Below are 26,646 nucleotides of genomic sequence, written 5' to 3'. Positions count from 1 at the left end.
CTTCCCAATGCACTGAGCACAAGGCCAGCCTTGCACCTCAGAAGACTTGAATTTTCAATGCAGCTACAGAGAGCCTGAAACCTCTTGAAACATTCCCCCAGCAACCCCCACCCCTGCCGGGCACGCGCGCGCGCACACACACACACACACACACAAACAAGGTGAGAGGGAGAAAGACCGTGTGTAGAGAGAGTAAAGGGATTTGGTGAGGGCTTAATTCAAGATTACAAACCCTCTTCCCTCTCCTTGTCCCCTGTCTTCACTGTTTTCTCTTTTCACAGGTTTCAGAAACCTTCAACAGGGAGCCTGAAATGCCCCACACCCCAAATTTGGAGATAGCAAGTTTCTGGCAACCATTGGCCTATATTATTTCCAAGGAGCCCTCTGAATCTAAATTGCTATAATATATAAACATGGATTCGGACCTGACAAAATAATTCCTGCTTCTGAGGTTCTCAAAGCACGCTATTTAGGAATGTAGGATTTTGTCTGACCAATGAAAAAGAGTCATTTCTCTGTTCTTTTGCATTAAATATCTACAAGTCCTCTAATTTTCAGTGATTTTCCCTGTGAAGAGAAGAAGTAAGTCACCCAGCTAGTCTATGCTGTTTTGCAGAGAGGACCATGACTTCTGCGTGCTCTACTGATCTGAAAGCTATAGAAAGTCTATTTCAGAATAAGGGTCCACTGTTGGGAGGCCTGGATTTTAATCGAATTCCCCCTTGGGCAGTGATGACGTGATTTTTGACCCATTCATGCTTTTTCGTCTGTCCACTCTAGAAGCAGGATATGTGTGTGCAGAGAGGCCCACGTGCGGACAGATTAAAGAGAAGCATTGTCCTTTGGTCTTGCACTGGGCCAAACCTCTGGGCTTTGGTTCGGATCCCTCAACTAGGTGGCTGCAGCTACCCCACGAAGAAGCCATGTCCACTGGAAATTTATAAGCCATAAGAATGAAGAGGTGCATCCAGATACATAAGGGAGGGCGGACTCCCATAGGATTTGGAGTGAGGCACCACAGCAAGAAGTAAAGACAAACCGGACTGAGGTGTGTCCAGAATGTGAAGCTTACTTCGGAGGTATCTGAGAATGAATTTTTAGGCAAGTAGAAATGAAGTTTATTACACAAAGAAGAGATTGACTCTTCTTCCAAATTTGCTTCTCCTACGGTAAAAACCTGCTTTCCATTCCTCCTGGAAGAGAACTGCCTTTAGAGAGTCAGCCTCACAGGAGGGAGGGTAACTAAGGTGAGATCTGCAGAAACCCCTACACACAAAGGCCTTTTCATCAGCAAATCCAGAAGAGCAAGTTTGTGGCCGAGTTCACCACTGAGCTCTCAGGTTGCAAGAAGTGGGCCCCTTGCAGTTATAATTAACATTCGTGGGTGGCATGAGACTGGCAGACCACGGGCATATCTGAGTGTCTGAAAACCGGGGCAGGTCCACGAAGGCGCCTGAATAAAATATGTGCTGAATTAAATCTTGGACTTCTTTTCCACCCAAGGAATCGACTCTTCTTGTCAAAAGGCAACTGAACCATATTCCTTGAGAAGTCAGAAGAGACAGAAAGCAGTTATCAGCTAACTCAATGGAAAATGAAATGCAAAATCCAACGTAGGTACTGAGGTGCCGGCCATTCACAGGTATATCCCCCTCTTCTTCCAGAGTGGGGATGTAAGATCAGAGAAGAAAATGTTGGGATGGTGACTTGGGTGGGGAGGAGTCATCTTTCCAGCTGATGTTTATCTACACAGCACACCAGGGTGCTCAGCACTCTCTCCGGCTCCAGCAGGAGGAAGGGGCACACGCTCACTGCCCTCACAAGTGGAAAACTGGTTTTCCACAAGAGGTCAGGAAGTGCAACCAGCCAGGACACCAAAAATAAGGATGTTTCCCAGCAGTCTGCTTTCATAACAACATCTCGATTGTACTCCTTTCTGCCTCCTTTTGAGTGTGTGCAGTGTAAAACTTGAGACCCCTTCCTGTCTTGGGCACTACTTCTGGCTACTCCAACTCCTTCTGAAAGGGCTTCTTGTTGTTCTACTGCTCGAATAGCACCCATGAAGTTCCAGGGACCCCTGCATCTTTCTGCCAACAAACTTGTGGGGAAACTACCAAGTGTTCTAAACTCAGAGCTGGGGTCCAGGATCTGACATTAGAACCCTCGCAGCTCTGCTGTGGTTCACGGAGGTGCTGGCCAGCTGAGGTGGCGCTGAGTGGGGCTGGGCACGGTACCTTCCACAGCAGCTCGCACTCCCGCTCCTCCAGGGCCTTCTTGTGCCTCGCAGTCACGGCTTTGACCTCCGACTGGACCACCTTTGCTTTCATCTCCACCTGTTCTGCCACCGTCTGGGCCTGCTCAATGCTCAGCTGGAAAACCAAAAACAATCTCATGGCATTAGAAGGACCTTCACTCCCCAGACAAAACATTGAAGTCTGCTTTTTTCAGACCTGAAAAGCTAACACCCTGGGCCCCCAGACTGCTCGACCCACTTCCTTGGAGAGAAAGCAGGCACTTAGGGAGAGAACGGCATCTGTTTGACACGTAACTGAAGGAGTCGCTGGCAAGCGCTGGATTTCTTTGTATGAGAAATGGCACCTATACAGCAACTGTCAGGACTATTAACAGATACTTTGACACAGTGAAACCGGTGCAGCTGGGTCACAGCTGAACACCGGGAATGAGGATCAGATGTGAAATGTACTACTCTGGGCACGTGAGCCACTTCCCACAGACTTCCTGGCCTTACTCCCCACCTGGGGAAACCCCAAAGGCTGGGGACATCCTCACGTGAGGTTGGACAAGAGGCTGCAGGCCAGTGGTTATCCATCACCTTCTTGTCAAGTCATTAGCAGCACAGCTCATTCCAGCCAGAACCAACACCAAGTGCATACTGGGAATATCATCTGATCTACCTAAGAAACCGTGCTCTGTGGTCAGAGATGGCTTGCCAGAGACCATCTACACACCCCACCCTGTACCACCAGCCCTAGTAAATCAGCCAGTTTAATCAGACGTATTATTGTTCATAAAAAATTAATCCAGACAGAAGGTCTGGTGTTTTCATTAATATTGTATGACATGTCTTGAAAAGCCACAAGGATTTCTTCGAGATACTGAGGTATTAAATCAGGGATTCCAAACTGACTGCTGATGGTTTTAGAGCAGGTGTCCCAAATCAGGAGGGACCTGAGGAAGCATAAAGGGGTTGGAGCCTGACCTGGGCTCAGGAATCCAGGTTAATTGGTTAAGGACGACCAATCACGCATGTGCCCTGGAGGAGTTTCTGGGATGTGGAATACATCCTAAAACTGGACAGTTCTGGGCATCCCAGGAGGCAGGTAACCCAAGTTCAAATCCTAGTTCCACCTCCTACTACTTGTAAGGCCTTGGACAAGTCCCTGGCCTTCTCCAACACTGGTGAAGGGTGAACGTGAGGAAAACGCAAGACAATACATGCGAAGGGCTGAGCAGAGCACCTGGCACAGGGTAAAATACTATTATTCTTAGTAGTGCTCAGCTGATAAACACCTGCAACAAAAGCTCAACCATTCTTTCCCCTCAGCCTGCCTAGCTCCTGTCATTCAGGTAGGATCACATACCTAGGCCTACTCACACTTCCTGCCTTATTTTGTTTTTAAATTGTGGTACAATACATGTAACATAAAATTTACCATTCGTGACATTTAGCACATTCACTGTTGGGCAACCACCACCACTACCCAGCTCCAAACACTTTCATCACCCCAAAAGGAAACTCCATACCCATCAAGCAGTCATTTTCCATCTCTCCTCCCTCCCCTCCATGGCAACCATAATCTACTGTCTCTATAGATCTGTCTGCTTTGGATATTTCATATAAATGCAATCAAACAATACATGACCTGTCTTATTTTTATGAATATGCTTCCCACTAAGCTAAACAGTTGTGACTCCTTTGATCACTTACAATTGGGGGTCCTATTTACCACCTTTAACACTCTCAGTCTGGATGACACATTAATGGCATGGGAGCCACACCCACACAGTGCAGCTGTCCCCGAACCATCCCTGGCTGACATAACTCTGACATAACTGTTCACCGCATTCTTTGGCCCAATCCCTGTGAGGCCTAAGGATCCACTGAGCTGATCAGAGCTGACACTTGGGCTGATCCGGACACCTCACAGGCTATCCATGGTCTGGAATGCCCTCTCTTCCAAATTCACCCTAAATTGCAAAATGCAGCTCAGATGCCACTTCCTTCCTGAAACTGGAAGTAAACACCACCTTCCCACAATGTTTCTGCTCCACCTTTACACGCTTGTCCCAAGGGTCACTGCATATCAAACTAAGTGGGGGCTAAGTACATAGTCCACGGCACTTAGCCACTGGGTTGTAACAGGAACAATCTAAACATTTTATATTTGTTCATGTCTATGGCCGCAACCATGTGGTATCAAAGCACTAGGTTAACTGTATTGGGCCCCCAAAATTCAGGCCCACGGGAAACCTCAGAATGTGACCTTATTTGGAAATAAGCTCTTTGCACATGTAATTAGTTAAGATGAGGCCATACTGGATTAGGATGAGTCCTAAATCCAATGACTGGTGAGAAGACAGAGACAGACACACAGAGGGAAGGCCGTGTGAAGCCAGAGGCAGAAACTGGGAGTGATACAGGTACAAGCCAAGGAACACCAAGGATTGCTGGCAACCACCAGAAAGTAAGAAAAGGCAAGGAAAGATTCTTTCCTAGAACCTTCAGAGGGAGCACAGTCCTGCTGACACCTTGATTTCAGACTTCTAGCCTCCAGAACTGTGAGAGAATTCCTATTGTTTTCAGTCATCCAGTTTATGATAATTTGTCGTAGTAGCCCTAGGAAACTAATACAGTAGCCCACAAACTGAGGCAGAGGGATATATCCAAATTACCCTAAAGATTAAAAAATTAGAACGACCAATCAAGTAAGCGAGCATATAAGGAGATACCACGACCGGGTGGTAGATTTTGAATGTCTCACGCTGTCAGTCAAGATTCATTCAAAAAAAGAGAAACCTCACTAGACATTTAAACAGAGACAATTTAATGTAGGGAAGGTGGGGCAGGGCAAAGGGTACAACAAGGATTAGAGATGGACAGTAACTGCAGGAAGCAGCTACCTCCCCTTGGGCTGGGAGAACAAAGAGAAGAAAGCTGGGGTTACAGAACCCAGAAGTATGGATGAGGGGCCATGTCCAGCTCATTCTGGGAGTGGCAAAAGCTGGAAATTGGAACCAACTTCAGATGCCAGGTTGAAAAAATGCTGCTGATAAGAACAGAAAGTCAAAAGGAAGAAGCAAGCCCCTGCCTCCTACTTCCAGAAACGTGGTTTGAAGTGCTGCAGCCCCAGCACCACACAGCACTGAGTGTGAAAGGGTAGGTTAGAGCCAAGAGAGTGGCACGCCCTGCTTTCAGCTGTGTTGGTTATGAATTAGCACACAGCTGGTGTCCAAGTCAATATCTGACTGAGACAACCAAGCCTATGTCCACAACACTTCTTAACGCTTCCTCAATGGAAAACAGGGGCAGCAAACGGCTTTCTATCTATACCAATGTCATATTACTTACCAAACTGATCTTCCATAAAAATCAGAAGTTACCAGAATAACAGGCCCACATTCCTGCAGGGCAAGAACCGGCTGGAGAGAACAATGACCACTCCCTTTAACACAGCTGGGGGTTAACAGTGAGTGTCTACTCACCTCTCCCCCTACTGTCTCCTCGCCAGGCTTGCTCCCTCATGTTTCCTGCCAGGTCCCTGAAGGCCTTTGGGTTTGGAATTCGCATTCTACAACAAGAACTGTTTCTTCCTTTTTTCAAACAGGTAGAAAGGGTGCAAAGCTCTTCCTGTAATTTGAGTCATCCCCCAAGCATGCGAGGACAATATCATTGGTAGGGTAGAGTCATAAAAGCCTTATGTGTAGAGACAAATGGGTCTTTCCTCTCCAAATCGTACACAATCTAGTCAAGCACTGCATTCCAAGATGGCAGACCAGGACCCACTGAACTCATTCCCAGGTTCTGAAGCAGGGCGTTTGAAGGAGACGGGAGGCAGGCGGGTTGGGGAAAGTGACAGTGGGTAAAAGGGCTGCGTAAGCTTTGAAAACAGAAGTATATACTTTGCAGAAAGAAAAAAAAAATCACTCAATAAGCATGGGGCTTGAGAAAAAATGTTCTCTTGTGGATGTTAACAGATCCAGTCAAACATTTGAAAGCTGAGGGTCTCAATCTGGGCAGGCAAATCAGTGCACGCCAGCTCACTGTTGAGGGATTGTCACCTACTACAGAAGCAGTCTGAGGTCAAATCGGCGTTTTACAGGGAGAGTGCAGACAGTGATTAGTGATGTCTGCCATGGGGAACAGCAGTGGCCTGATGATTGGTATTTACAGTGTCCTGACAGAAGATAACAGAGAATTCAAATATCACCTATAAACTCACAGGCCACCATACCAGATACGGGAACTACTGTAGTTCACTCTAAAATGTAATTTTCATCACATTTAACATCTTGGAAACTATGATTCATCTTAAAATTGTCAATGAGATTTTCACTTTTGTTAGTCGTATATAAAATAAATGTGTATCTGACAATCAACAGCATCTTAAATGTGATGAAAGAAATACAGTAATTAAGGAATGAAGGCTCTCTTATGTGCATTACTATATTCTTGCCCTGATTATGGATATCCCCAGTGAATCAGTGCACCTTATGAAATCCTCTAATTACGTAACTGAGCAAAATGTTGTACTTTGAAGAAGAGTCAAAGCGAAAGTAACACAATGTTCTAAAAAGCAATAAAAATAAGTAGCCACCCTTAAAACATCGATAATGTACACTATGGACATCTTCCATTCTTTCTTTTTTGTGGGTGACTCCAGACCCTCATGAGGGTCTTTACAGGACCTAGAATTAATTGAAGGATTTACTTCTGGGTTTCTTTTCTAGAACTAAGACTCCCAAGCTAAATATAGACAATTGTGAGTCTCTCAGAGTCGTAACTTAGGAACTTCGGTTCACAGTCAACTACACCCGACACTTGTAATTTAATACTGGATAAAAAAACCAGACAGTCAATTGGGGAAACGTACCTTTTATATGTATACTCTTCTCTATCCAGAAATTATTTATTGGAAGCTTACAAACAAACTAATCTTGAAAATAAGTGGATGAGGACATCAAGACTGGAGGAAAATGAGGTGCCCAAGACAAGATGCCCTCACTGGGGAAGTTAACACACAACTGCATGCAGTACAGGGCTGCTTACTGGTTACAGGAGAGGAGCCAGGATAAATCTCCACCCTTCTGGCACCAACACAAAGACAGAAACACGGACCAGTGGTGTAACTCAGGGTCCAAAAGGGACTGAAGAAAGGCAAAAACATTTCTGCTAAGCCTCTAGAGAGTGTATATTACCTCCAGCTCTGGAGGGGAAACTAATAGACAAATGTCCCTGGTTGAAGAAAGGGAATGGAGTTCCTGCAAAAGTTTTTTCTAAAGAAAAGCTGGAAAATGGAAATTAAAACACACAATTCAAAAGCTGTACTGAGTCCATATATATTGTAAAATGTCACTGATACTCACTTAAAGGTGGTATTAGGTTGGTAAGGACTTAAATCTACCGCAGATTTGGTCTGGCTAGTGTCCTTTACTTCTGGGATGTGTTCTTGCTCATTCATTTGCTCCAAAGGGAGCTCCCAATCACAGTGCCTCCAGCCACTGTGCCCAACGAGGAATGAAGGACGCCAGGCCAATTAGGGGCCTTTCCCTGAGAGTTTACATATAGATGTACCAGCCTCTCCCTCCACCCTAAAAGGGCAGAGGAGAGGAAAAGGGAAACTCACTCTTTCCCTGAGGACAGTTTGCTGGAATGGAACCGTGCAAGCCTGAAGAGACCTCCATTCATGCCCACCATTCTCTCCCCTGCACGGGTGAAGCCCATGTTCAGTAGCAAGAATGAGGTTATGGTGGAGAAAAGGGCAGAGCTAGCGACAGAGTGCTGGCACTCTGAGTCCCTGGATACCTGAAGCCTGATCCATCCATATTCTTCTACCTGGTCACCTGAGACTATTCACTCTCTTATAGCCAACTGCAACCAAGAGTCCCAATTAAGACAGCATGGGAAAAATTATAATTGGTTCATGGGGGGAGGGGGAGTGCACACGCATGAGAGAGAGACAGAGAGAGAGCACACACGCGCACACCTGCCTCCCAAAATGAGAAGAAGTGACCATCAGTTTTGGATTCAAACTGCAATTCCTCTACTCACTGTCAGTGTGACCTCTGGCAGGTTACTAAATCTCTTTGAAGCCAAGTTTTCTCCCTACAAAATGGAAAGAATGAAATCCACACCTCAGGCACTACTACGTATACATAAAGTAGCTATTTCAATGCCTGGAACAGAGAAGCTCAGTCAACAAGTCTGTTAATTCTTATTGATGAAGAGGGAAGGCCTATGGTCAATGAGATCTGGGATCTTCGGCAAAGCAACTAAATTATGTTCTCCCATTTCCTTATCTGTAATAGAAAAAAAAGTTTCCTTGATCTACTTTCTGGGATAGTCTAAATATAGTTGATGTAAGTTCCCATGAGATAGTAGACATTCTCAGCATTCACTGTGGGAAACTTTCCATCATGGCAAGCAGGAGTGTCTACAGGTGACTTGGTCTATTAAAGTAACCAGACAAAAACAGAAGTTTGGGGAACAAAGAAGTCCAGAAGGTCTAGATTAACTTACAATTTCATTCGTACAATTTAAAATAATTATGCTTAGTCATTAAGCTCAGTTCTCATTTTTGTGCTAAATGGTACAATATCTATCACTCTTGCTTTAACATGAAGAATGCCAATGTTCACTTTTTGAACTGGGTAGACAACTTATGTCCAACAAAGGAAATTAGGAAGAGGGTAAGGCAAAGATAGCTGGTTGTCTACAAGATCCATTTCATCTTTATTACTACTATTAACTTACTACTAACATTAGATGAAAAGTAACAGAGCTCTATCTATTTCAGGCCATGCTGAGCTCAGATAGAAACTCCCTTTGCAACTGATGTGGTCATGAGATTGCGTGTTGGCCAAGAGATGTAACAAGTATTATGCCAAGGCTTCTGGGAAATCTCTATAAAAGGTGGGAGGCATGCCCACTTCCTTTCAATTGTTCAGAACACAGACGTGATGGCTTGAGTTCCAGCAGCTATTCTGGGCCATAGGGATGAATGTCAACACCTAGGAGGTAGGGTAGAGCTAAAGGATTCTCCAATGACTACCTGTATCTTCAGATACAGGTTTTTTTTTTTTTTAACAGAAGAGATTAAAATCTTGAGTATTTAAACCACTACTTTTTGGGAGCAGAGAGAAGGCCTGTTACTCATTGCTAAATTCATTTCCTAACTGATTAAAAACACAACACAATCTTAACCTATGACAGAAAGCAGAAGTGTGGTTGCTTGGGAACATGGGAGCAAGGAGGGAGGGATTACCAAAAGGATACAAGGAAATTTGGGGAGGTGATGGACATGTTCATAATCTTATCTGTGGTGATGTTTTCTTCAGTGAAATACACGTCAAACATGTTGTACACTTTAAATATGTGTAGTCTGTGTATCAGTTTTCCTTAATAAAACTGAAAAAAAAAATTGCCTCAGTCCCACCATAATCAGGAAAACACTACTAATATTTTGGTCTATTAATATTTGGTCCCCTAATTTTTCTGCATTGTTTTCTGGTTTTGCATAATTTTTCTTGAACCAACTTCATGGTTTGCTCATTTTACTTAACATTGCGTGTGTGTGTCTATATTTTAAATGTGATCACAAACTCTTCATAAAATCTAAGTGGCTAAAAAATCCTTACTCCTGTTGTTGACAATTCATAATGGTGCAACGAATACTTTCAGAATGCAGGACACTGCCTCCCAAAGGAGGAACGAGTTGCCTCCACCTTTATAGCTCTGGTATTTTTCAAAGCACGTTCTCCTACCCACAAAGAGTAAGCATGGTGCACATACTGAGATATTTATCCAAAATAGTATTCTGATGTCATTTTAATTAGATTACTGCTCAGGCTGAATATGTTTTCGTATGGGTATATTAAGTAGTTGGATTTTCTCTTTGTAAGGTGTGCTTTCAATTCCTTTATCTATTAGCATCTTCCTATTGTACCTACTTTTATGATCTTTTCATGAGTAACTACTTGTCTGCCATATTTTCTAGTTTGTTGTTTTCCTTTTAATATGCAGAAGTTTCTAGTATCACTTCTAATCTTCGAGTGCCTTCGTGCCTTTAGGGATTTAACATATATCTATCTTTATTATTATTATATTTAATGCTTTCCCTCCTGCTCTCCATGTAACCCTCTAATACAGCTAAGTTTTTATTTTGGTGTTTGCTATGATGGATTTAAATCTACTCCTTCTCCCTCCTTCATCACCCCTTATTTGGTTTGATGTCTTCTTAACTCTCTTAAGTTATTAGCAAAATAAAGCCTATTTCTAGGATATCCAGTGTTTCTTGGATCTGCCAATTTGCTGGTATAAATAAGCAGCTTTTAAAAGCTCCCAAATGACACGCTTAATATATTAATACTATTAAGAGCAAATGAACAAATCTAGGATGGTTTCTTAGACCAATGACTGCCAAATCAAACCTGTTATTTAAATGCTCTGTGTGAAAGGGGCCGGCCCCATGGCTTAGCGGTTAAGTGCGCACACTCCGCTGCTGGTGGCCCGGGTTTGGATCCCGGGCGCGCACCGACGCACTGCTTCTCCGGCCATGCTGAGGCCACGTCCCACATACAGCACTAGAAGGGTGTGCAGCTATGACATACAACTATCTACTGAGGCTTTGAGGAATAAAAAGGAGGAGGATTGGCAATAGATGTTAGCTCAGAGCCAGTCTTCCTCAGCAAAAAGAGGAGGATTAGCATGGATGTTAGCTCAGGGCTGATCCTCCTCACAATCCATCAATCAATAAAAATAAATGTTCCCTGTGAAAGAAATCAGAGTCTCTTCTTACTCTGTGACCAGCATCATTCTGTATTTTGGTTTATATGGATTAAGTGATTTTCTTTTAGCAAAGGGGGGAGGGGGCAAATTATATGTATATTTTCAAGAAACTTACCACTCCCCCAGAATTATATGTTAACTGACTGTATTCCTTCCTTCTCCAACATTCACATTAAGAACAGGAAAGAGTCTTCACACCACCTCTAGTGTACTCTTCAATGTAAATGCCATCAAATGACAGCATAAAAATTCTGTGGTTGGGCTGTTTACTTCATTAACATTTTGACCAACTACATGAAGAAATCAAGCACCCAAAGCAATGCGCACCCAAATCAGTGTGTTCTTTTATGGCATTTCAAGGTCACATCATCATCCTCTGGGCACATCTCAAAATTTCAGTGGCTGTCATCCTTTCTGTTGCTTAGTGACCAACAAAGGAGAAGACTCCTGTATATTCACACAGAAATCTAAATATCTTTTATATAAATAAACAAAATTTTAAACGACTTTTGGATTAGTCCCCAAGATAGCTTCCACCTGAAGCTCTCAGAACAGTGCTCTCCTTTAACACAGCAGAAGCTCAGTTAAATACCTGCTGTACACATGCAGACTCCTCCCCATGCTCACTCAGTGAGTGCCAATGACACATAACTCGACTGTCCTGACCCCTACAAGGAACCCATATGCAAAACACTTGCTTGCAACGAAAACTAGGTCACATCAGTCTGCTGACCTTGGGGACAGAACTTGTTTCTGTGGCGTGCATGGGAACCAACTGGCTTTTTGGCAAATGGTTTTTGAGCAAAGCTAACTTGTCTTCAATCTTTACCTCAACTTCCCCTCCCTGCCCCCAAAGCATGTGCTGGTATCACAGAGTTAACTCAGAGGGAAAGAGGGGCTGTGTTTTCTACCAACACCTGGGGACTTTTTTTTTGAGGACGATCAGCCCTGAGCTAACATCTGTTGCCAATCCTCTTTGTTTTTTTGCCAAGGAATATTGGCCATGGGCTAACATCTGTGCCCATCTTCCTCTACTTTATATGGACCACCACCACAGCGTGGCTTGACAAGCGGTGTGTCGGTGCGCGCCCGGTATCCAAACCTGCAAACCCAGGGCCGCCGAAGCAGCGCACGGGCACTTAACAGCTAGGCCACCAGGCCAGCCCCGGGACTTCTTTCTTAACAGGTACGAACCCAACACTCTATTTTCATAGAGGGCCTCCAGATAGTTCTTTTCCTAGGAATGGTCAATGCATTGAGAATCTGATAAGAACTTTCAGACAGAAATGGGTGTCCAATAATACTCCAATCTTCAGATTACTGGCTGAATGTAGGTTTTAAAGAATTATAACCAACAGCCTCACAAGGCCACTACACGGCCCCCTGCCACACACACACACACACACACACACACACACACACACACACACACACACACACACACACACACACACACACACACACACACACACCATGGTTACACAAGGACTTTCTAGCAAGTCAATTCATAATCTATGCAGTTGATGTTCAGCAGGTGTACCTGAATGTGGCTGTACAGATTATTAACATACTGAGCCCCCCACCTCACCCCAAGTACCCACCTGCCACCTGGCTCCTCCACCCAAAATCCCCCATGATCCAGTATTTACATTAGTGTCAGGCACAGTAGTATCAACTAATATTTGAATTTCACTCCTAGGTTCTTGTCACTACTCACATAGCAGACAGCAGCTAACACTGACCTTATTTGCTTTAGAAAGTTGAGCATGGCAGAGAAAGTCCCTCCACTTCTCTCTTTCTCCACAAAAAGCTCAAATTTCCACTTCCCTGAGATTTCATCATTTTAACCACAGATCTTTCCTTAAGCCTCTAGTAAATCATGACAACTCATTTTTGTCGAGAGTGGCCGATGCCAAGAAAGCACAGAGAGCACCAGCAATTCTCTCAATCATGTTTCAAGAACCTGAGTGTTCTCAATCTCCAAGGACAGGAAGGGGTTAATAAGATTATACCACAATCTAGGGGGCAAGACCCAGATATCAGCAGTTCTTTAAGCTCCCCAGTGATGTTGATAAGCAGCCAGTGGCCAGGAGACACCAACAGGGTAAGGCATTTGAGAAGGTCCTAACTGTAGTGGCATAAAAATGGAAGCCTCCAACCACTTCATCCACGGGGACAGAGTCACTGAAAAAGAACAGAAATAAGATAGAAGTCTACACTAGTGGGGATGCTGGCCAACAAGAAGTTAACAGCAACCAAGAGACACTCTGAAGGCATATGCTAGAAAGCACATCACTCTGGCATAAGAATACGACAGAATGAGTCATTCCAGAAATAGACTCTCAAACTTCCAATTTTATGACTTGAATATCAGATAATCTGACTCATCAGAAAGATTACTTCGGGGCCAGCCCCACGGCTTAGCGGTTAAGTCAGAGCGCTCCACTACTGGCGGCCCGGGGTTCGGAGCCTGGGCGCGCACCAACGCACCGCTTGTCCAGCCATGCTGAGGCGGCGTCCCACATACAGCAACTAGAAGGATGACATACAACAATCTACTGGGGCTTTGGGGAGAAAAAGGGAAAAAAAGGAGGAGGATTGGCAATAGATGTTAGCTCAGGGCCGGTCTTCCTCAGCAAAAAGAGGAGGATTAGCATGGATGTTAGCTCAGGGCGGATCTTCCTCACAATAAAAAAAAAAAAAAAAGAAAGGTTACTTCAATATCATGCATAGGAATGTGAGAGCTGCTGAGAAACTTATTAAAATCCTAAACCATCCTTCCACCCACCACCCCCCCTTCTTTAGAGCACATGATCAGTTCTTTACCACTTTCAAAAAAGATCTTATTTTTTTAAACAATTCACTTATTCAAATACTCTAGAATGTAAGTACCAACAGTTTCCTATTCAATTTCTGCTCTAGGATTAGCAGTGTTTCTTGACTTTCAACCTTATCCTGTAAGACAAGTAAAACATCTCATGATTTTTTGTTTTCCTAAAACCTTGTCACCTGGACCAGGCAGGAAAATTCAAATTCAATTCAGGCACACTATTACCTGACTATGTAAGAGAACTTTGCTATGCCCCAAAGTTACACGTGTCTCTTCCTAACCCCAAAGGGATGGGGATTCAACAGAAACAAGGGTCTAAATTATCAGGACATGACTTTATCACCCAGGAAAGAGTTTGAGACTCTGAACCTTACCTAAAATTTCCCATGCTCACTTACTTCTCACCTATAAATAAATAAATCTGAACAGCAATGGTCTCTGTCTGAAAAGCATTAAGTGCCCAGTCTTTCTGCAGTCCTGCATGCTTATTAATATGCACTTGGATTTGGGGAGGGGGCTGGGCTGGATGGAAAACAGGCAGATGATGCGATGGGGGCCCAGCCTGGGAATCTGGAATAAGCCCTGACCGGCCAGTAACTTCAGCCACATCTCTCTCATCTTTATAAGACTTGCGAGGAGGCCTCAGTGCTCCCCCAGCCCCCAAGGGATTGTTGCTGCATGGATGTCACATGAGCTCACTTGGGTCCTGTTCCATGGCCCCCGCACACTGGAGTCTGTCCTATAATCTACACATGCCATCTGAAAGGGAGCGGGAAAGGTTTTATGTGCAAGAAAGAACAAGGGAAATAGGTGAAGGGTGGCAAGGACTGACCTGGATTGCCTGGCGGCCCTGCTGGGCATCAGCCAACAGCTGGATGGTGAGTGCCCGTGAGTCCTGCAGCGCCTCCTGGAGGTAGATGAAGCTGTGGCCCCCGTGGCGGCCCATTGTACACTCACGACAGATGGGCACCGAGCAAGTGTCACAGTACAGGTGCAGCACCTGGGGACCAGAGAGGGGACAGACATTAATGAGAGATGCAGGATGGGGGTCGGGACAGCAACCAGGGGTGCTCTGGATCCCACACCCCCAGCCACCCCCTTCCCAATAAGCAAGCACACCCCTACAGGGCGACGGAGCCGTGCAGTCAACTGTGAGCACAACTCGCTCTTTCCCATCCCCTCTGCCCCAAATCAAGGAAAAAACAACCAACTCCTCAGTCCACTCCAGTTTCATTCAGAACCATAACCGAGACACTTCAAAGGCAAAGATGAAACAAGACAATCCTCCTGACATAAGAGATTTCTCTGCATCTTAGATTAATTACCCAGAAAAGTTCTAAGATCATATTTCCCTGGTCTGAGATTGGTGGCCTGAATGAAAGAATATACCAGAAAAGTTTCTCTTGCCACCCCAGCCTCTGGGTGTCTGAGGCAAGGTTAGGAGCCAGTATTAATCACTCTCACACCACGGCTTGTTGCCACTCTCCCCCCCATCAAGGAGATTAGTGTAAAGTGCAAAGCATGGTTCTCCCAGGCAGTCAAGCAAGCTACCGGCTTAAGCTTCTGGAACGAAGGCAAAAAGCTAGTGGTAAGGTCAGCCAGCTTCTTGTCTTTCTTCTTCCTGCCAAGTTGTTCCAAGGAGTTGACCCTGGGAGGCAGCCCGTGCTGACAGAACTGCTTTATGTGATGTTCTGTATTTCCCTGGGGCCCAAGCATGCTGGGAGGGAGAGACAAGGGTTGGCACAGCCTCCACCTGCTGATAAATGAGGAGCTCTCAAGAGCGAAAGCTCCTTGGCACAGAAACTGGGCCAGTCTCGTTGTTCCCTCCACAGACCAGGGCACTTAGCATCACTGTCTGTAAATGTTTGCTGGATGGCTTTCAAGAGCAGAGCTTAAATTTGCTTCAGGTACACCTGGGTATGAGGGAAAGCCAGCCAACACGCAACACGTAGGGAAGCGGTGTCCAAGGGAAGTTGTGTCACATACACAACACACTTAATCCCCAGATGAAGACGAGAGGTCGTGATGTGCTTAAGGCCACACAGCTAGTGAAGGCAGAGCAGGGAGGCCAACAGGAGCCTTCGAAAGAGCTGGTTCCAACACATGCCTGGTACTGGCTACCTCATCCAGAGCACTAAGCACCTTGTTAGGTATCGTGGAGGTCTAGGATGAGACTCAAGACAAGGCAATTCTGCGTGGAACAGAACAGGAGCTTGTCCTGATCGAGAAGCAAGGTAGTGTTGCAGCAGATAGTGACAGGGAGGGAGGGCTAGCGGCAGCCCTCAGGGCCAGAAAGTTCCTATAAGGCTGAAAGTCCAATGCAGAGAGGGCCCAGGGCAAGAAGAGGAAGAATGCTGCTGCTCTTCTTTTCCAGATTATTTTATTAACGCACCAAAGTCTTGGCATGCAGCATGTCCACTGGGAAATGGTCTCCCAAATGGTTCAATCAAGCCACAGCCCTGCTCCACTTAGGACTAACAGAGTGGATAGGGAGTGTGTGGGCCAGCAAGGTCAGGCTGCTTTTGGATTCAGAAACAGGAAAAAGGAAAGATGTAGGATATTATGTTCCTACTTTTAAGAAATGGTTGTGACACAGCAAGTTTTATGGACTCAAAATATTTTATAGGAGGGAAATGTGATCAGCTTTGTAACTTTACTACCAATTTTGTCCTATGCATTATCTTTCCAGTGACTGTGGTAGACTGAAACCAGGTAAGGGCAATTTGCCTTCTTCAAGGCCAATCACTTTTTAAAGCAGGCCCATCATTTAAAGATGATCTAATCTTTCTAATACATCTAAAATTATCAAGCTAACCTTAAATACTAACCAAAAGATGCTAAGATGGATAAATTTGAGGGACATTCCTAGACACCTTCTTTTTACGATGTGGTACTAAAGCAATTCTCCCACCAGTTTCAACAACTCAACCACATTCCTTCCCTTTGCTCCCTCCATTTGTCATAGGAATAAAGGGATCACTTCTATGCTAATATGAAGTGTGAAAACCTGCCATCAGAAGGCTCCTTTTAAATTAGAATGAAACATGCTTCTGAACCCTCTGTCTGCCCAGCTCTTGCCAAACAGCTAAGCAATCTTCTCTTGAGCTCTTCTCAGGATTTACCTTTTCTCAGGACAGCTGTGTGGACTGACTGGTGTCCCCCTGCTTTCTTCAGTCTGTAGGCCCGTGCCTATGTAACAGCTCTCGTCTGCACGGGAACGAGTGAGAAAGAACCTCAGGCTGTTAGCCGAGTCTGGCACTACCTGGCTGTGGGACCATCTATCCAGTCCCCTGTCTGGGCTTCAGTCTCGTGTGACACACGCAGGGTCTGACTAGGTACCTCAGGGAGACCCCTCTCACCCCTGAAATCCCAGGAACCCTATCTCTGGGAACTCAACATCAGAAACCAAAAGGCTTTGAAATAACTCTGGGCCGAGCCAGAAAGCTAGGTTCCAGGTGCCAATCGTGCAACTGCAAGGAATTAAGGTAATTTTTCTGGGTCTTAGGTTTGTTAAAACCCAGAGCCTGGATGATGTTGTGCACAGGAGATACCCTACAAATGGTAGGTTTTAAAGTAATGTGCAGGGCCAGCCTGGTGGCATAGAGGTTAAGTTCAGTGCGCCCCACCTCAGCAGCCTGGGTTCACAGGTTCAGAGCCTGGGCACGGACCTACACCACTCGTCGGTGGCCATGCTGTGGGGGCATCCACACATCCAAAAAAAAAAGGAATGTGCAGATTAAGTGGCCCGAAAAGAAATCCTGGTCAGAACAGGTGGCAGGAGGGTGCCTAAAGCCCAAAGCACCAGGCCCCTCGTGTGCCCAGTTTTAAGAGCCCAGATACCTCCAAAGTGGGCGAAAGGGGTGCCCTCAGATGCACTCCTGCCTGGTGTCATTTCATGGGGGATGCATGCAGCTCTAAGCCCCTAAAACACACTGTGATTTCAGAAGTGCCAGTGCTACTGCAATTCCAGGCTGACTGTTAAGGACCACAGAGGTGGGGCCAGGGTTAGGGGTGGGGATGGAAGGGGAGCACCCAGCTAGTTGACAATAAAAAGCTATGGGTAAGAGCATAGCCTCAGTGCTGCTTGTAATTAATAAACCATTGATTTAAAAAAGAACACATTGTCCAAAACCTGAAAACGTGAACAATTTTCATAAACTTGCAAGCAGAAGTTGCAGAAAAACTTTGGGAAGACTTCATGCTCCATTTAGAAGCTCCACATCTCATCTACCTGCAATTTCTCACACTGAAAACCCACAATTTTAGAGCTTGTGAAACTCGGTCAATAGGTAAGGATGTGCATGGGTGCAATTCTCTCTGAACCAGCTGGAAGATTATTTTAAAAGAATAAACTTGAGGGCTGTTCAGAGGGTCCATGGTCAGAAATGTGGCAGAGGCCATGAACTGTGGCTCTGGGAAGCGGGGAAGGAGTGGTCCTCTGGTGGCAGGAATTCCAGGGCCTAAAGCTGCCTGTTTGGGGCTTCCCCGGCAGATGCACAGGCACGCCCCCCTCCCCCCAACATGGCGACAATCTGGCTGCCCTAGCTGAATAGAGCAGGCTTGACCTCTGACCTTGCAAGCGACCACCCTCTTCCCTGCCCCCAGCTTCCAGAACGCCCCACCCACTGCCTTCCTCTCCCAAAATTTCTAAAATACCAGGCAAAGACAAAGACCTAGGAATGTGGGCCCAGCAGGAGACAAAGGGGTGAGGTAAAAGAAAAAATAAATAAATAAAAATACCAAGTAGGCAAGTTTACCTTAGCTAGCACTTAAATAAAGTGCTTTGTTAATGAATAAGACTGTGCGCGCAAGCTTCTGGAAATCTACTTTTTATACTACCTGTGATCCAACAAGGAACACACTCACAGGCCACAGGACTCGGCACATCTGCAAGTTTAAAATACAACTACCCACATCAGCGAGGAATGTAAACTGAAAGGATGGAGGGGCCTCTCATCGTCAAAATGCCCCAACTGAAATATAATAACAATTGTAAGCTTATTTTTTGACATTTCTTACAATGACTGGGGACATTTGGCTCCCACAAAGTCAGGCCTGCACAGAAGAAGGTCTACCCACTCAAGAGGGTTTCTAAGTTTCCCACTATAGAAAGGACCTGAGGCTGACTGGCGACAACCAGAAGCCTTATCTGCGTGAGCCACTCTGCAGGCTCTCCTAATGAAACAAAGGTAAACCAAGTTCAAGGAGCAAAGTCCAGCTGTGAAACTAAGTCTATTCACTAACATCCAAACCTAACTACTTGATTTAGGGAAAACACACCGAATGCCAGTGCTCCAAAACCACAGTCCAAACCTGAGGCAGAAGCCCCTCCAGCATCTCTGGCCACGTGCTGCCACAGAGCTGTGGCTTTGGGGGGCCCGGGAGGAGGAGAAAGAAAGGAATCCGGACCCTGGTTCTTGCACAGTCACCACCAGCTCAAGACAGCACAGCCCAGCTGAGGACAAGTTGCCTTTTTGGGGGCAGAAAGATAGGGTCTGAAACTTTTTAAAAAATTTATATAAGGAACATACTTGCATTTTTAACGCAGAAAGAGATACAAGTATAAACAGTTTTTTAAAAAATATCCCCCAATTTCTCACTCAATTGTTTCTACTTTTTTACATAACTATCCAAAAATACACTATGTTCTATGCATATGTGAATTTCTTAAAGACACAAATAGGAGTACATTATACTAGACTTTTTTCACTTAACCATATTAACTTGGAGTACGTTCTGGGTCAAGCTATCTTATAAATAAATGGCTGCATGGTATGTCTCCTGTGGATATATACAACTTATTTAATTAGTACCTGCTGATAGAAGTGTAATGCTGTTTCCTGAGTTTTGAAAAATCATAAGCAACGCTGCAGTGAATATCCTTGTTCTTTATACAACCCAAATTTTTCAGTTTGATAATATATCTAATTGCTACATCGCATGGTGTATTGGGGTGGGGGGGAAGCTACTTACAAGTGTGGATAGAAGGATTCTTGAGTTTACTAACTTTAAGTCAGGTCCACCTCCATCCATGTGAAGAACAAAGGTTGTCAAATGCCAATTTTCGTTCCCAACAAGACCAAACACACACAAAATCCAGTTGGGGTACACTAGGTGAGCAGGTCAATGTTGGTATGGGGAGTTAAGGTCCACTTCTGCTTGGCTGGAAGGCTTCAGTGGGTGCTGAGATTGAAAAGAAGCCCAAATTGTATGCCAACCACACTTCAATTTAAAAAAAAAAAAGAGGGCCGGCCCCGTGGCTTAGCGGTTAAGTGCGCGCACTCCGCTGCTGGCAGCCAGGGTTTGGATCCCAGGCACGCACCGATGCACTGCTTGTCCGGCCATGCTGAGGCCGCGTCCCACATACAGCAACTAGAAGGATGTGCAGCTATGACATACAACTATCTACTGGGGCTTTGAGGGAAAATAAATAAATAAATAAAATTATAAAAAAAAAAAAAGAAAGAAAAGAAGCCCAGAGAAGAGGAGCAGCAAAAAAGCCAGACCTGCTGTGTTTCATATCCTCAGTAGCAGCTGTTAAGGAGAGTGTCCCAACACACAGGTGTGGGGGGAGTGTGGCCGCTCGTGGGGATGTCTCTAGAGGTGGACAGTGGAGGGGTCTTGGGCAATGTAAAGCAGAGAGGTGTTAAGAATAAAAACAGTGGCGTCCCAGAGGGCACCATTCAAACACCCAGTGAAACAAACCTGGGAGGCCCCATACAAACCCACAACTCCCTTTCTGCAAAATCTCAAATTCCAACAGACTCTGGAAACAAGAAGTTTTTACATAAGCTATTTGGCAGCAAAATATGAGCTGGCATGAAAATGATTTATGATTTTTATCTAAACCATTTAGTGTGAGTTTTCATATATTTCACCGAAGAAACACTAATACTCATGTATTTTGTGGTGTTGTTACTTAATATTTGAACACGCAGAGTATTAACTTTCTAAAACCAGAAACTTTGAATGTCAGGGCACATCTAATCCCAAAGGTTGGGGTAAAGACTTGGACACCACCACCACCTGTCTGGCCAGCTAGCTGAGTAAGATTCATCCCTGGGCTAAACATGCAACTGAAAGAATCAAGACTCCCTGGTGGTGGAGTACACGCACAGCCCAAAGTGGGGTCAGAGCAGCCCACTTGGCTCTAGACCAAGTTTCTTGGCTCCACGGGCAAGAAAAATCTGAAAAGGAAGGGTTGAAAACGAGGGATGCCATTAGCTCTAACTGTACACCCAGTGTGGCTGCTGGTGCCAAGGGAGAAGCATAGTTTGATGATCATGAAACATCCTGTGTTCACTTGAGGTTTTTGTGCCACCCCAAAAGCCACATCAGGCACCCTTCCCTATTTCTTAGGAGAAGATCTTCACACTCCCAATGACCACGGCTGTTCCCTTCCCAACACCAGCCAACCTAGCAAGGCTCCTCCAGGGCCTCAACCCTACAAGGTCCCCAACCTACAAGGTTGCCTCAAACCCTGCAAGCTCCTTTTCCCCTCTAGCACTTGCTCCCCTGCTTCTGGGATCAGATCTCAGCGCCCCAGAGCCAGGAGTCCCCTCCAGCAATCCAGCCCCGTCCCCACGACTCAGGGCCCTAGCATACACTGTTCCTCCCCCTGGAAGGAACCTCTCTGAGCCCACGGCTTTTATTATTAACATACACAAAAACAGAAGCATTACTTTTTTAAAGCTAGAAACAAATAAAAAGAGACAAGTAATTACATGAGTAAGTTCTGTTTCCACAGCTGAATGACTGAATTTGGCTCAGCTTACTTGCTGATTTGGTAAAAAGAGAAATAACCCAGTTTTTGGCTCACAGAACTGTCAGAACCATTAAAAAGTATGAAAATGAATTCATCTTGGAAGAAAACCATGACCCCTCAGGCACTGAAACCCCAGAAAACAATGACACCCTGGGCAGCCCAGCACACAACACCTTCCACCAGTTTTGCCAGAGTCACAGACAAAATAGCTTCACACCATAGCCCCTTCCTAAAGCTCAAGGGACAGCAGTCAATCTGACTCAAGAAAAGGCCTTTAGGAGGAGAGAAAGGATGGTATATAACCCAGGCATGTTTTTCTGGGATCCTGACAGGAGAAACCCTCCAGGCGAGCTATAGGGCAGAGGTCGGGGTCGCGAGGAGGCATGGGGATTTGAGTAGGAAAAGGCAGGCAGAAGACAGTAGTTCCCACACTGAGCTACCGTTAGCATTTCTCAGAGCCTTTGTGAAGTCACAAAAATACATTTAATTTTTAAAAGTATAATCATGATGTCACAAAATACTCAGCGTGGGACAATACACGGCAACTCCAGAGACAAGCGTGAGGGGGGAGTATAGCTATGCCCCAGTTCCTTGCATCTGTCACCTGAGTATCCTCCCTATACCAGCCTGGCAGGTAGATAACCTCAGGCTCTGCCCCTTGCAGCAATGCTGGGGTGGAGAGTGAGAGCCTCCCTGGGCTTGCATCCATCCTGCTTCCTCCCCCCGCCTTTCTCAGCTGCCGATAAACAACATGTTCTCCATCCAGACTCACAGTGCCTGCTTCTGGGGAACCCAACCTTCATTTTCTTTTTCTTTTTTTTTTTTAGTGAGGAGACCAGCCCTGTGCTAACATCTGCCAATCCTCCTCTTTTTTTGCTGAGGAAGACTGGCCCTGGGCTAACATCCGTGCCCATCTTCCTCTACTTTATATGGGACGCCACCACAGCATGGCTTGCCAAGCGGTGCATAGGTGCACGCCCGGGATCCGAACCAGTGAACCCTGGGCCACCGCAGCAGAGCGCGCACACTTAACTGCTTGCGCCACCGGGCCAGCCCCGGAACCCAACTTTCAACAGCTCCTTCACTCTCTGGACTATTCTCCTGGTCAGATTCTGGTTTTCAGGCTGGAGCCTTGTTATTTTGGCCCAACCTACAAAACTTGAGGCACATTAATGGCCGGCCATGCCCACCAAAACCAGCAGGGCTTACTGCCCACGGCCTGGGGTCTCCCCCTCACACTTATTGAAGGCTTGAACACGGGCCCACAGGAAAAGAGCTTCTTCTCAATGGTGGCAAGTGACACACCTGTGCTTGGGGTTGCCTCTAACAGATCCAACTCATGCAACATTGAGTGACACTGGAATATCCAAGAATTGTGTTTTGGATTACTGCCTATCAAACATAGTTTCTAACAAATAAACTTGTTTACTTAAATAAAACTTGGGTGTTTAAAAATTCTTCCAGTTCAAAAACAAAAGCTCCACATCAACAGAGAAACAGACTGTGGTATATTCACACAATAGAAAAATTTTAGCAATGAAAATGAATTACTGATTCGTGCAATCACACAGATGAACCTCAAAGGCATATGCTTGCTGGAAAAAGTCAGAATCAAAAAGAGAATATAGGGCCGGCCCCGTGGCTTAGCGGTTAAGTGCGTGCGCTCCGCTGCCGGCGGCCCGGGTTCGGATCCCGGGTGCGCACCGAGGCACCGCTCCTCCAGCCATGCTGAGGCCGCGTCCCACATACAGCAACTAGAAGGATGTGCAGCTATGACAGACAACTATCCACTGGGGCTTTGGGGGGAAAAAAAGGAGGAGGATTGGCAATAGATGTTAGCTCAGAGCCAGTCTTCCTCAGCAAAAAGAGGAGGATTAGCATGGATGTTAGCTCAGGGCTGGTCTTCCTCACACACACAAAAAAAAGAATATACTGCCTAACGCCATTTAGATGAAGGCAACAGCTAATCTAAGGTAAAAAACATTAGAGATGTTGCAGGTGAAAATAGGTGTGACTGGAAGGAACTCAAGGGAACTGTTCTGGGTGGATGGAAACGTTCTATTATCTTGATGAAGGGCGAGTACACAGGTGTATATAATTATCAAAACTCAGAATGTACACTTAGATTACTTGTTTTATGTAAATTATACCTAAAAAAAAAAAAAAGAGGGAGACATCCCCCCATCAACAACCTACCATTGACGGGGTGAAGCTTGGAGCCCGACCTCAGCACAGCTCTCTTCATAGCTAAGGACTTAATAAATACTCGTTGAGCCCATAAATGAGTTCCTCCAACGGCCCCATATAATTTACTTCTAATAGGTTGCTACCCTTCTTCCCACAATGTTCCCATTAGGTATTATTTTTCCTTTGCCTTCCACTATAAATATTATCTTAAGTTCTATCTCACAAGAGGCAAGCAATGGACTAACTCCCCAGAGGTTTTGAAAAAATTAGAACCCCAAGTCCGATTTACAGCACCACAGGCAGCCCTCGGTCATACAAAGCCGTATGAAATCATTAGTGTCCCAGCTGCCGCCGCGGCATGCATCTGACCTCTGATGTACTAATGAGTGGCCCATGCAGCTTCCAGCAGCAAATAAAAGAGATTTGTTCCAACACTGAGATCACTGCCCACGTAAATTATAGATTTTTAAACTAGACACGAAAAGACAGATTTAGACATAGATACACAGTTTTCCTGTTGCCTCCAAGGTGGCAAAAGCAAGGCACAGTTTTAATCTGTTGTGTTGTGGACAAGAGTCGGTGGTGCTCGGAGGCTGACTTAAAAAAAAAGGCCAGACTCTGTAGGTGGCCATGTAACTCGGCCCTCACTCTTAAACAGTGAGCAACATTGTGCACCTGAAACCTTTTCACTCCCTAAAGTAGCAAAAGGGGTTTCAATTGCCTGTGTGGCTGCGATCGTGTGCACAGGTGGATCTTAAGGGGGGTAAGGCACTCATCACCTGGGGAAAATTGTCTCAAGAAGGGAAGCAGAAATAGACTCCATAAGAATAAAATTAATAACAAAAAGGGTTTTTAAACATTCCTAGCCATATTTTCTCCCTCCAACACAACAATCAAAATTTTCCTCTCTCCTATTCCATCAAGTTCTATCATCTTGAGTAGCTGGACTCCTCCAAGTTATTTAGCTGTCCTCTGCCTTGGGCAAGAAAGGTCCAACCCTGGCCTTCCCAATGGCCCAAGGTTACACTGTCACATCCAGTGACAATTTTAAGAGCGGATTCCCTTACCAAGCACTGCCTACAAATCAAGAGGTTAACCAAGTATTTACTGCTGTCAGAATCTCGGTTTACTCCAGAGCTGTTCAAAGGCAGGAATTATTTAAATTGGGAAGAGACCAATCAAGGAAGCAGTAGATGGCCTGTGAATTCTCTTAACGCCAGTAAGAGCCCACTCCTTGGCAGGGGGCCGGGGCAAGTTCTCCGGATGTCTGTGAAGCCTAGGGATTTGTCTCCACGCCCCAGCCTAGGCTCCTTTCACAGCACTCCTCAAAACTGCCCCTCTCAAGGAGAGCATTAAATGTGGAGACACTCTCACAGGGCACCTCCTCTTTCCCCCGACACCCCAGGAATCACCAGGGCCTTTTCTCAGCAGTTTCCGGTGAGTAAAAGGCAAAATGAGCAAGAGCAGAGGAGGCTCAAACCGCATCTCTATCGCCAAAGGCCTTAGGTCTTGTCCAGAAATGGATTTCTTTCTAAATTCTTTTCAACAGTTAGGCGATTAATTTAAATCACACTCCCTCCCACTGCAACAATAGGAAACCTAATCCATGGACATACTCACAAGTGCCAAAGGGACACTGGCCGGCCACAGGGCCAGGCCAGGCTGAGACCAGCTTTAAAGAGTCACCTGTCACCCATGCCGGGGAACCCTGGGGCTGGTTCTGAGATCCAGGCAGTTTCCAGGGCAGGTCTTATCCCTTCTCCCTCCCAAGGGGAAAAATCCAATAGAAGAGCACTGGAGCTCCCCTTCCTATCAATGACTTAGGAGGCCCTACGGGGGCAGAGGCAGGGTGGGTAGGAGGACAACTGAAAGGAGACATACAAATACAAGGCAAGACATCTCAGGTTAAGCACCATTAACACTGAAAGGCCTTTAAAGGGTGTAGGGAGCAGAAATTAAGCTCAACAAAGGGTGGGACCAGGAGCCTAGGCAAACCAGTAGAAACTGGTCCAACAGGGAAGAGAACTGGGTGGCAGAAAAGCTGCATTCCAGTCTTAAGTGATGTGACCTGGGGAAGAAGGGCCCAACCTGTGCTGGAATCACAAGGGACAAATAGAGATAAACCCACCAATCGTAAAGGACCAATTCAGCTGTCTCAGGAACTGTCGCTGGGCCCAGCAAGGCCAGAAATGAAGCCCTAGTCCCTCGGAGTTCGCCCACTCCTCTTCCCACAAGTGTGCACAGCTCTTAACAGCTGCGGTCTGAAAGCACTAATTATAGCAGGATTTGCAGTCAGGGAACCCCAACACCCAGGCCAGTAGGATTTCAGGCAGGGAAATGCCAACTAACTAGTAATAAGACACAATCAGAAAAAAGATCTATGTCTGGGGACACTGCACGTAAAACAATCGAGTCCAACTCCTCTTTAGAAGCCTGAATTCCCAAGACCATTCTCATACATTTTTCTTCTTCTCTAGGTAATGAAAAATAATTTCAAGCCACAGATGTGGAGGCTCTCTCAAAAAAATCCTACTTCATTCCAACAAATGAAGCTTGTGTGAGTGAAGCCTCTCTTCCAACTGTACGTGTGCTGTTCAAGAGAACCTTAATGGGCAGCCTGCTGACCCTACCGCAGCCTGCTGACCCTAACACAGCAGGTAATGCAATCAGGCACTCCCTTGTCTTCTGCCCTACATAGGTGGTGAGGGGCAACCTCCCCCTTACCCCACAAGCAGATACTCAAGGAGAAACTCGTGTGTGTGTGTGTGTGTGTGTGTGTGTGTGTGTGTGTGTGTGTGTGTGTGTGTGTGTGTGTGTGTGTGTGTGTGTGTGTGTGTG

At 45.6% G+C, this 26,646-nt stretch overlaps 1 protein-coding gene across 2 annotated transcripts in view; it reads right to left on the bottom strand.

Moving 5' to 3' along the window:
* TRIM71 (tripartite motif containing 71) overlaps nt 1–26,646 on the bottom strand; it is a 71,626-nt gene that overhangs the window by 8,128 nt on the left and 36,852 nt on the right. The window contains exons 2-3 of one of the 2 annotated variants that reach the window (XM_087430675.1): nt 14,689–14,856; nt 2,235–2,369 (exon numbers count right to left, since the gene is read on the bottom strand). In XM_087430675.1, coding sequence (XP_087286801.1) covers nt 2,235–2,369; nt 14,689–14,856 — 303 coding nt within the window. The remainder of the gene's footprint in view (nt 1–2,234; nt 2,370–14,688; nt 14,857–26,646) is intronic. The other variant, XM_087430676.1, reaches the window with a different exon arrangement.

Source organism: Ceratotherium simum, chromosome 5 (genome assembly GCF_057802395.1).
Source record: "Ceratotherium simum simum isolate JZ-2026a chromosome 5, ASM5780239v1, whole genome shotgun sequence".
Classification (NCBI taxonomy): Eukaryota; Metazoa; Chordata; class Mammalia; order Perissodactyla; family Rhinocerotidae; genus Ceratotherium; species Ceratotherium simum.
The sequence above is the reverse complement of the archived record's forward strand: the minus strand, read 5'-3'. Positions and strand labels throughout refer to the sequence as shown.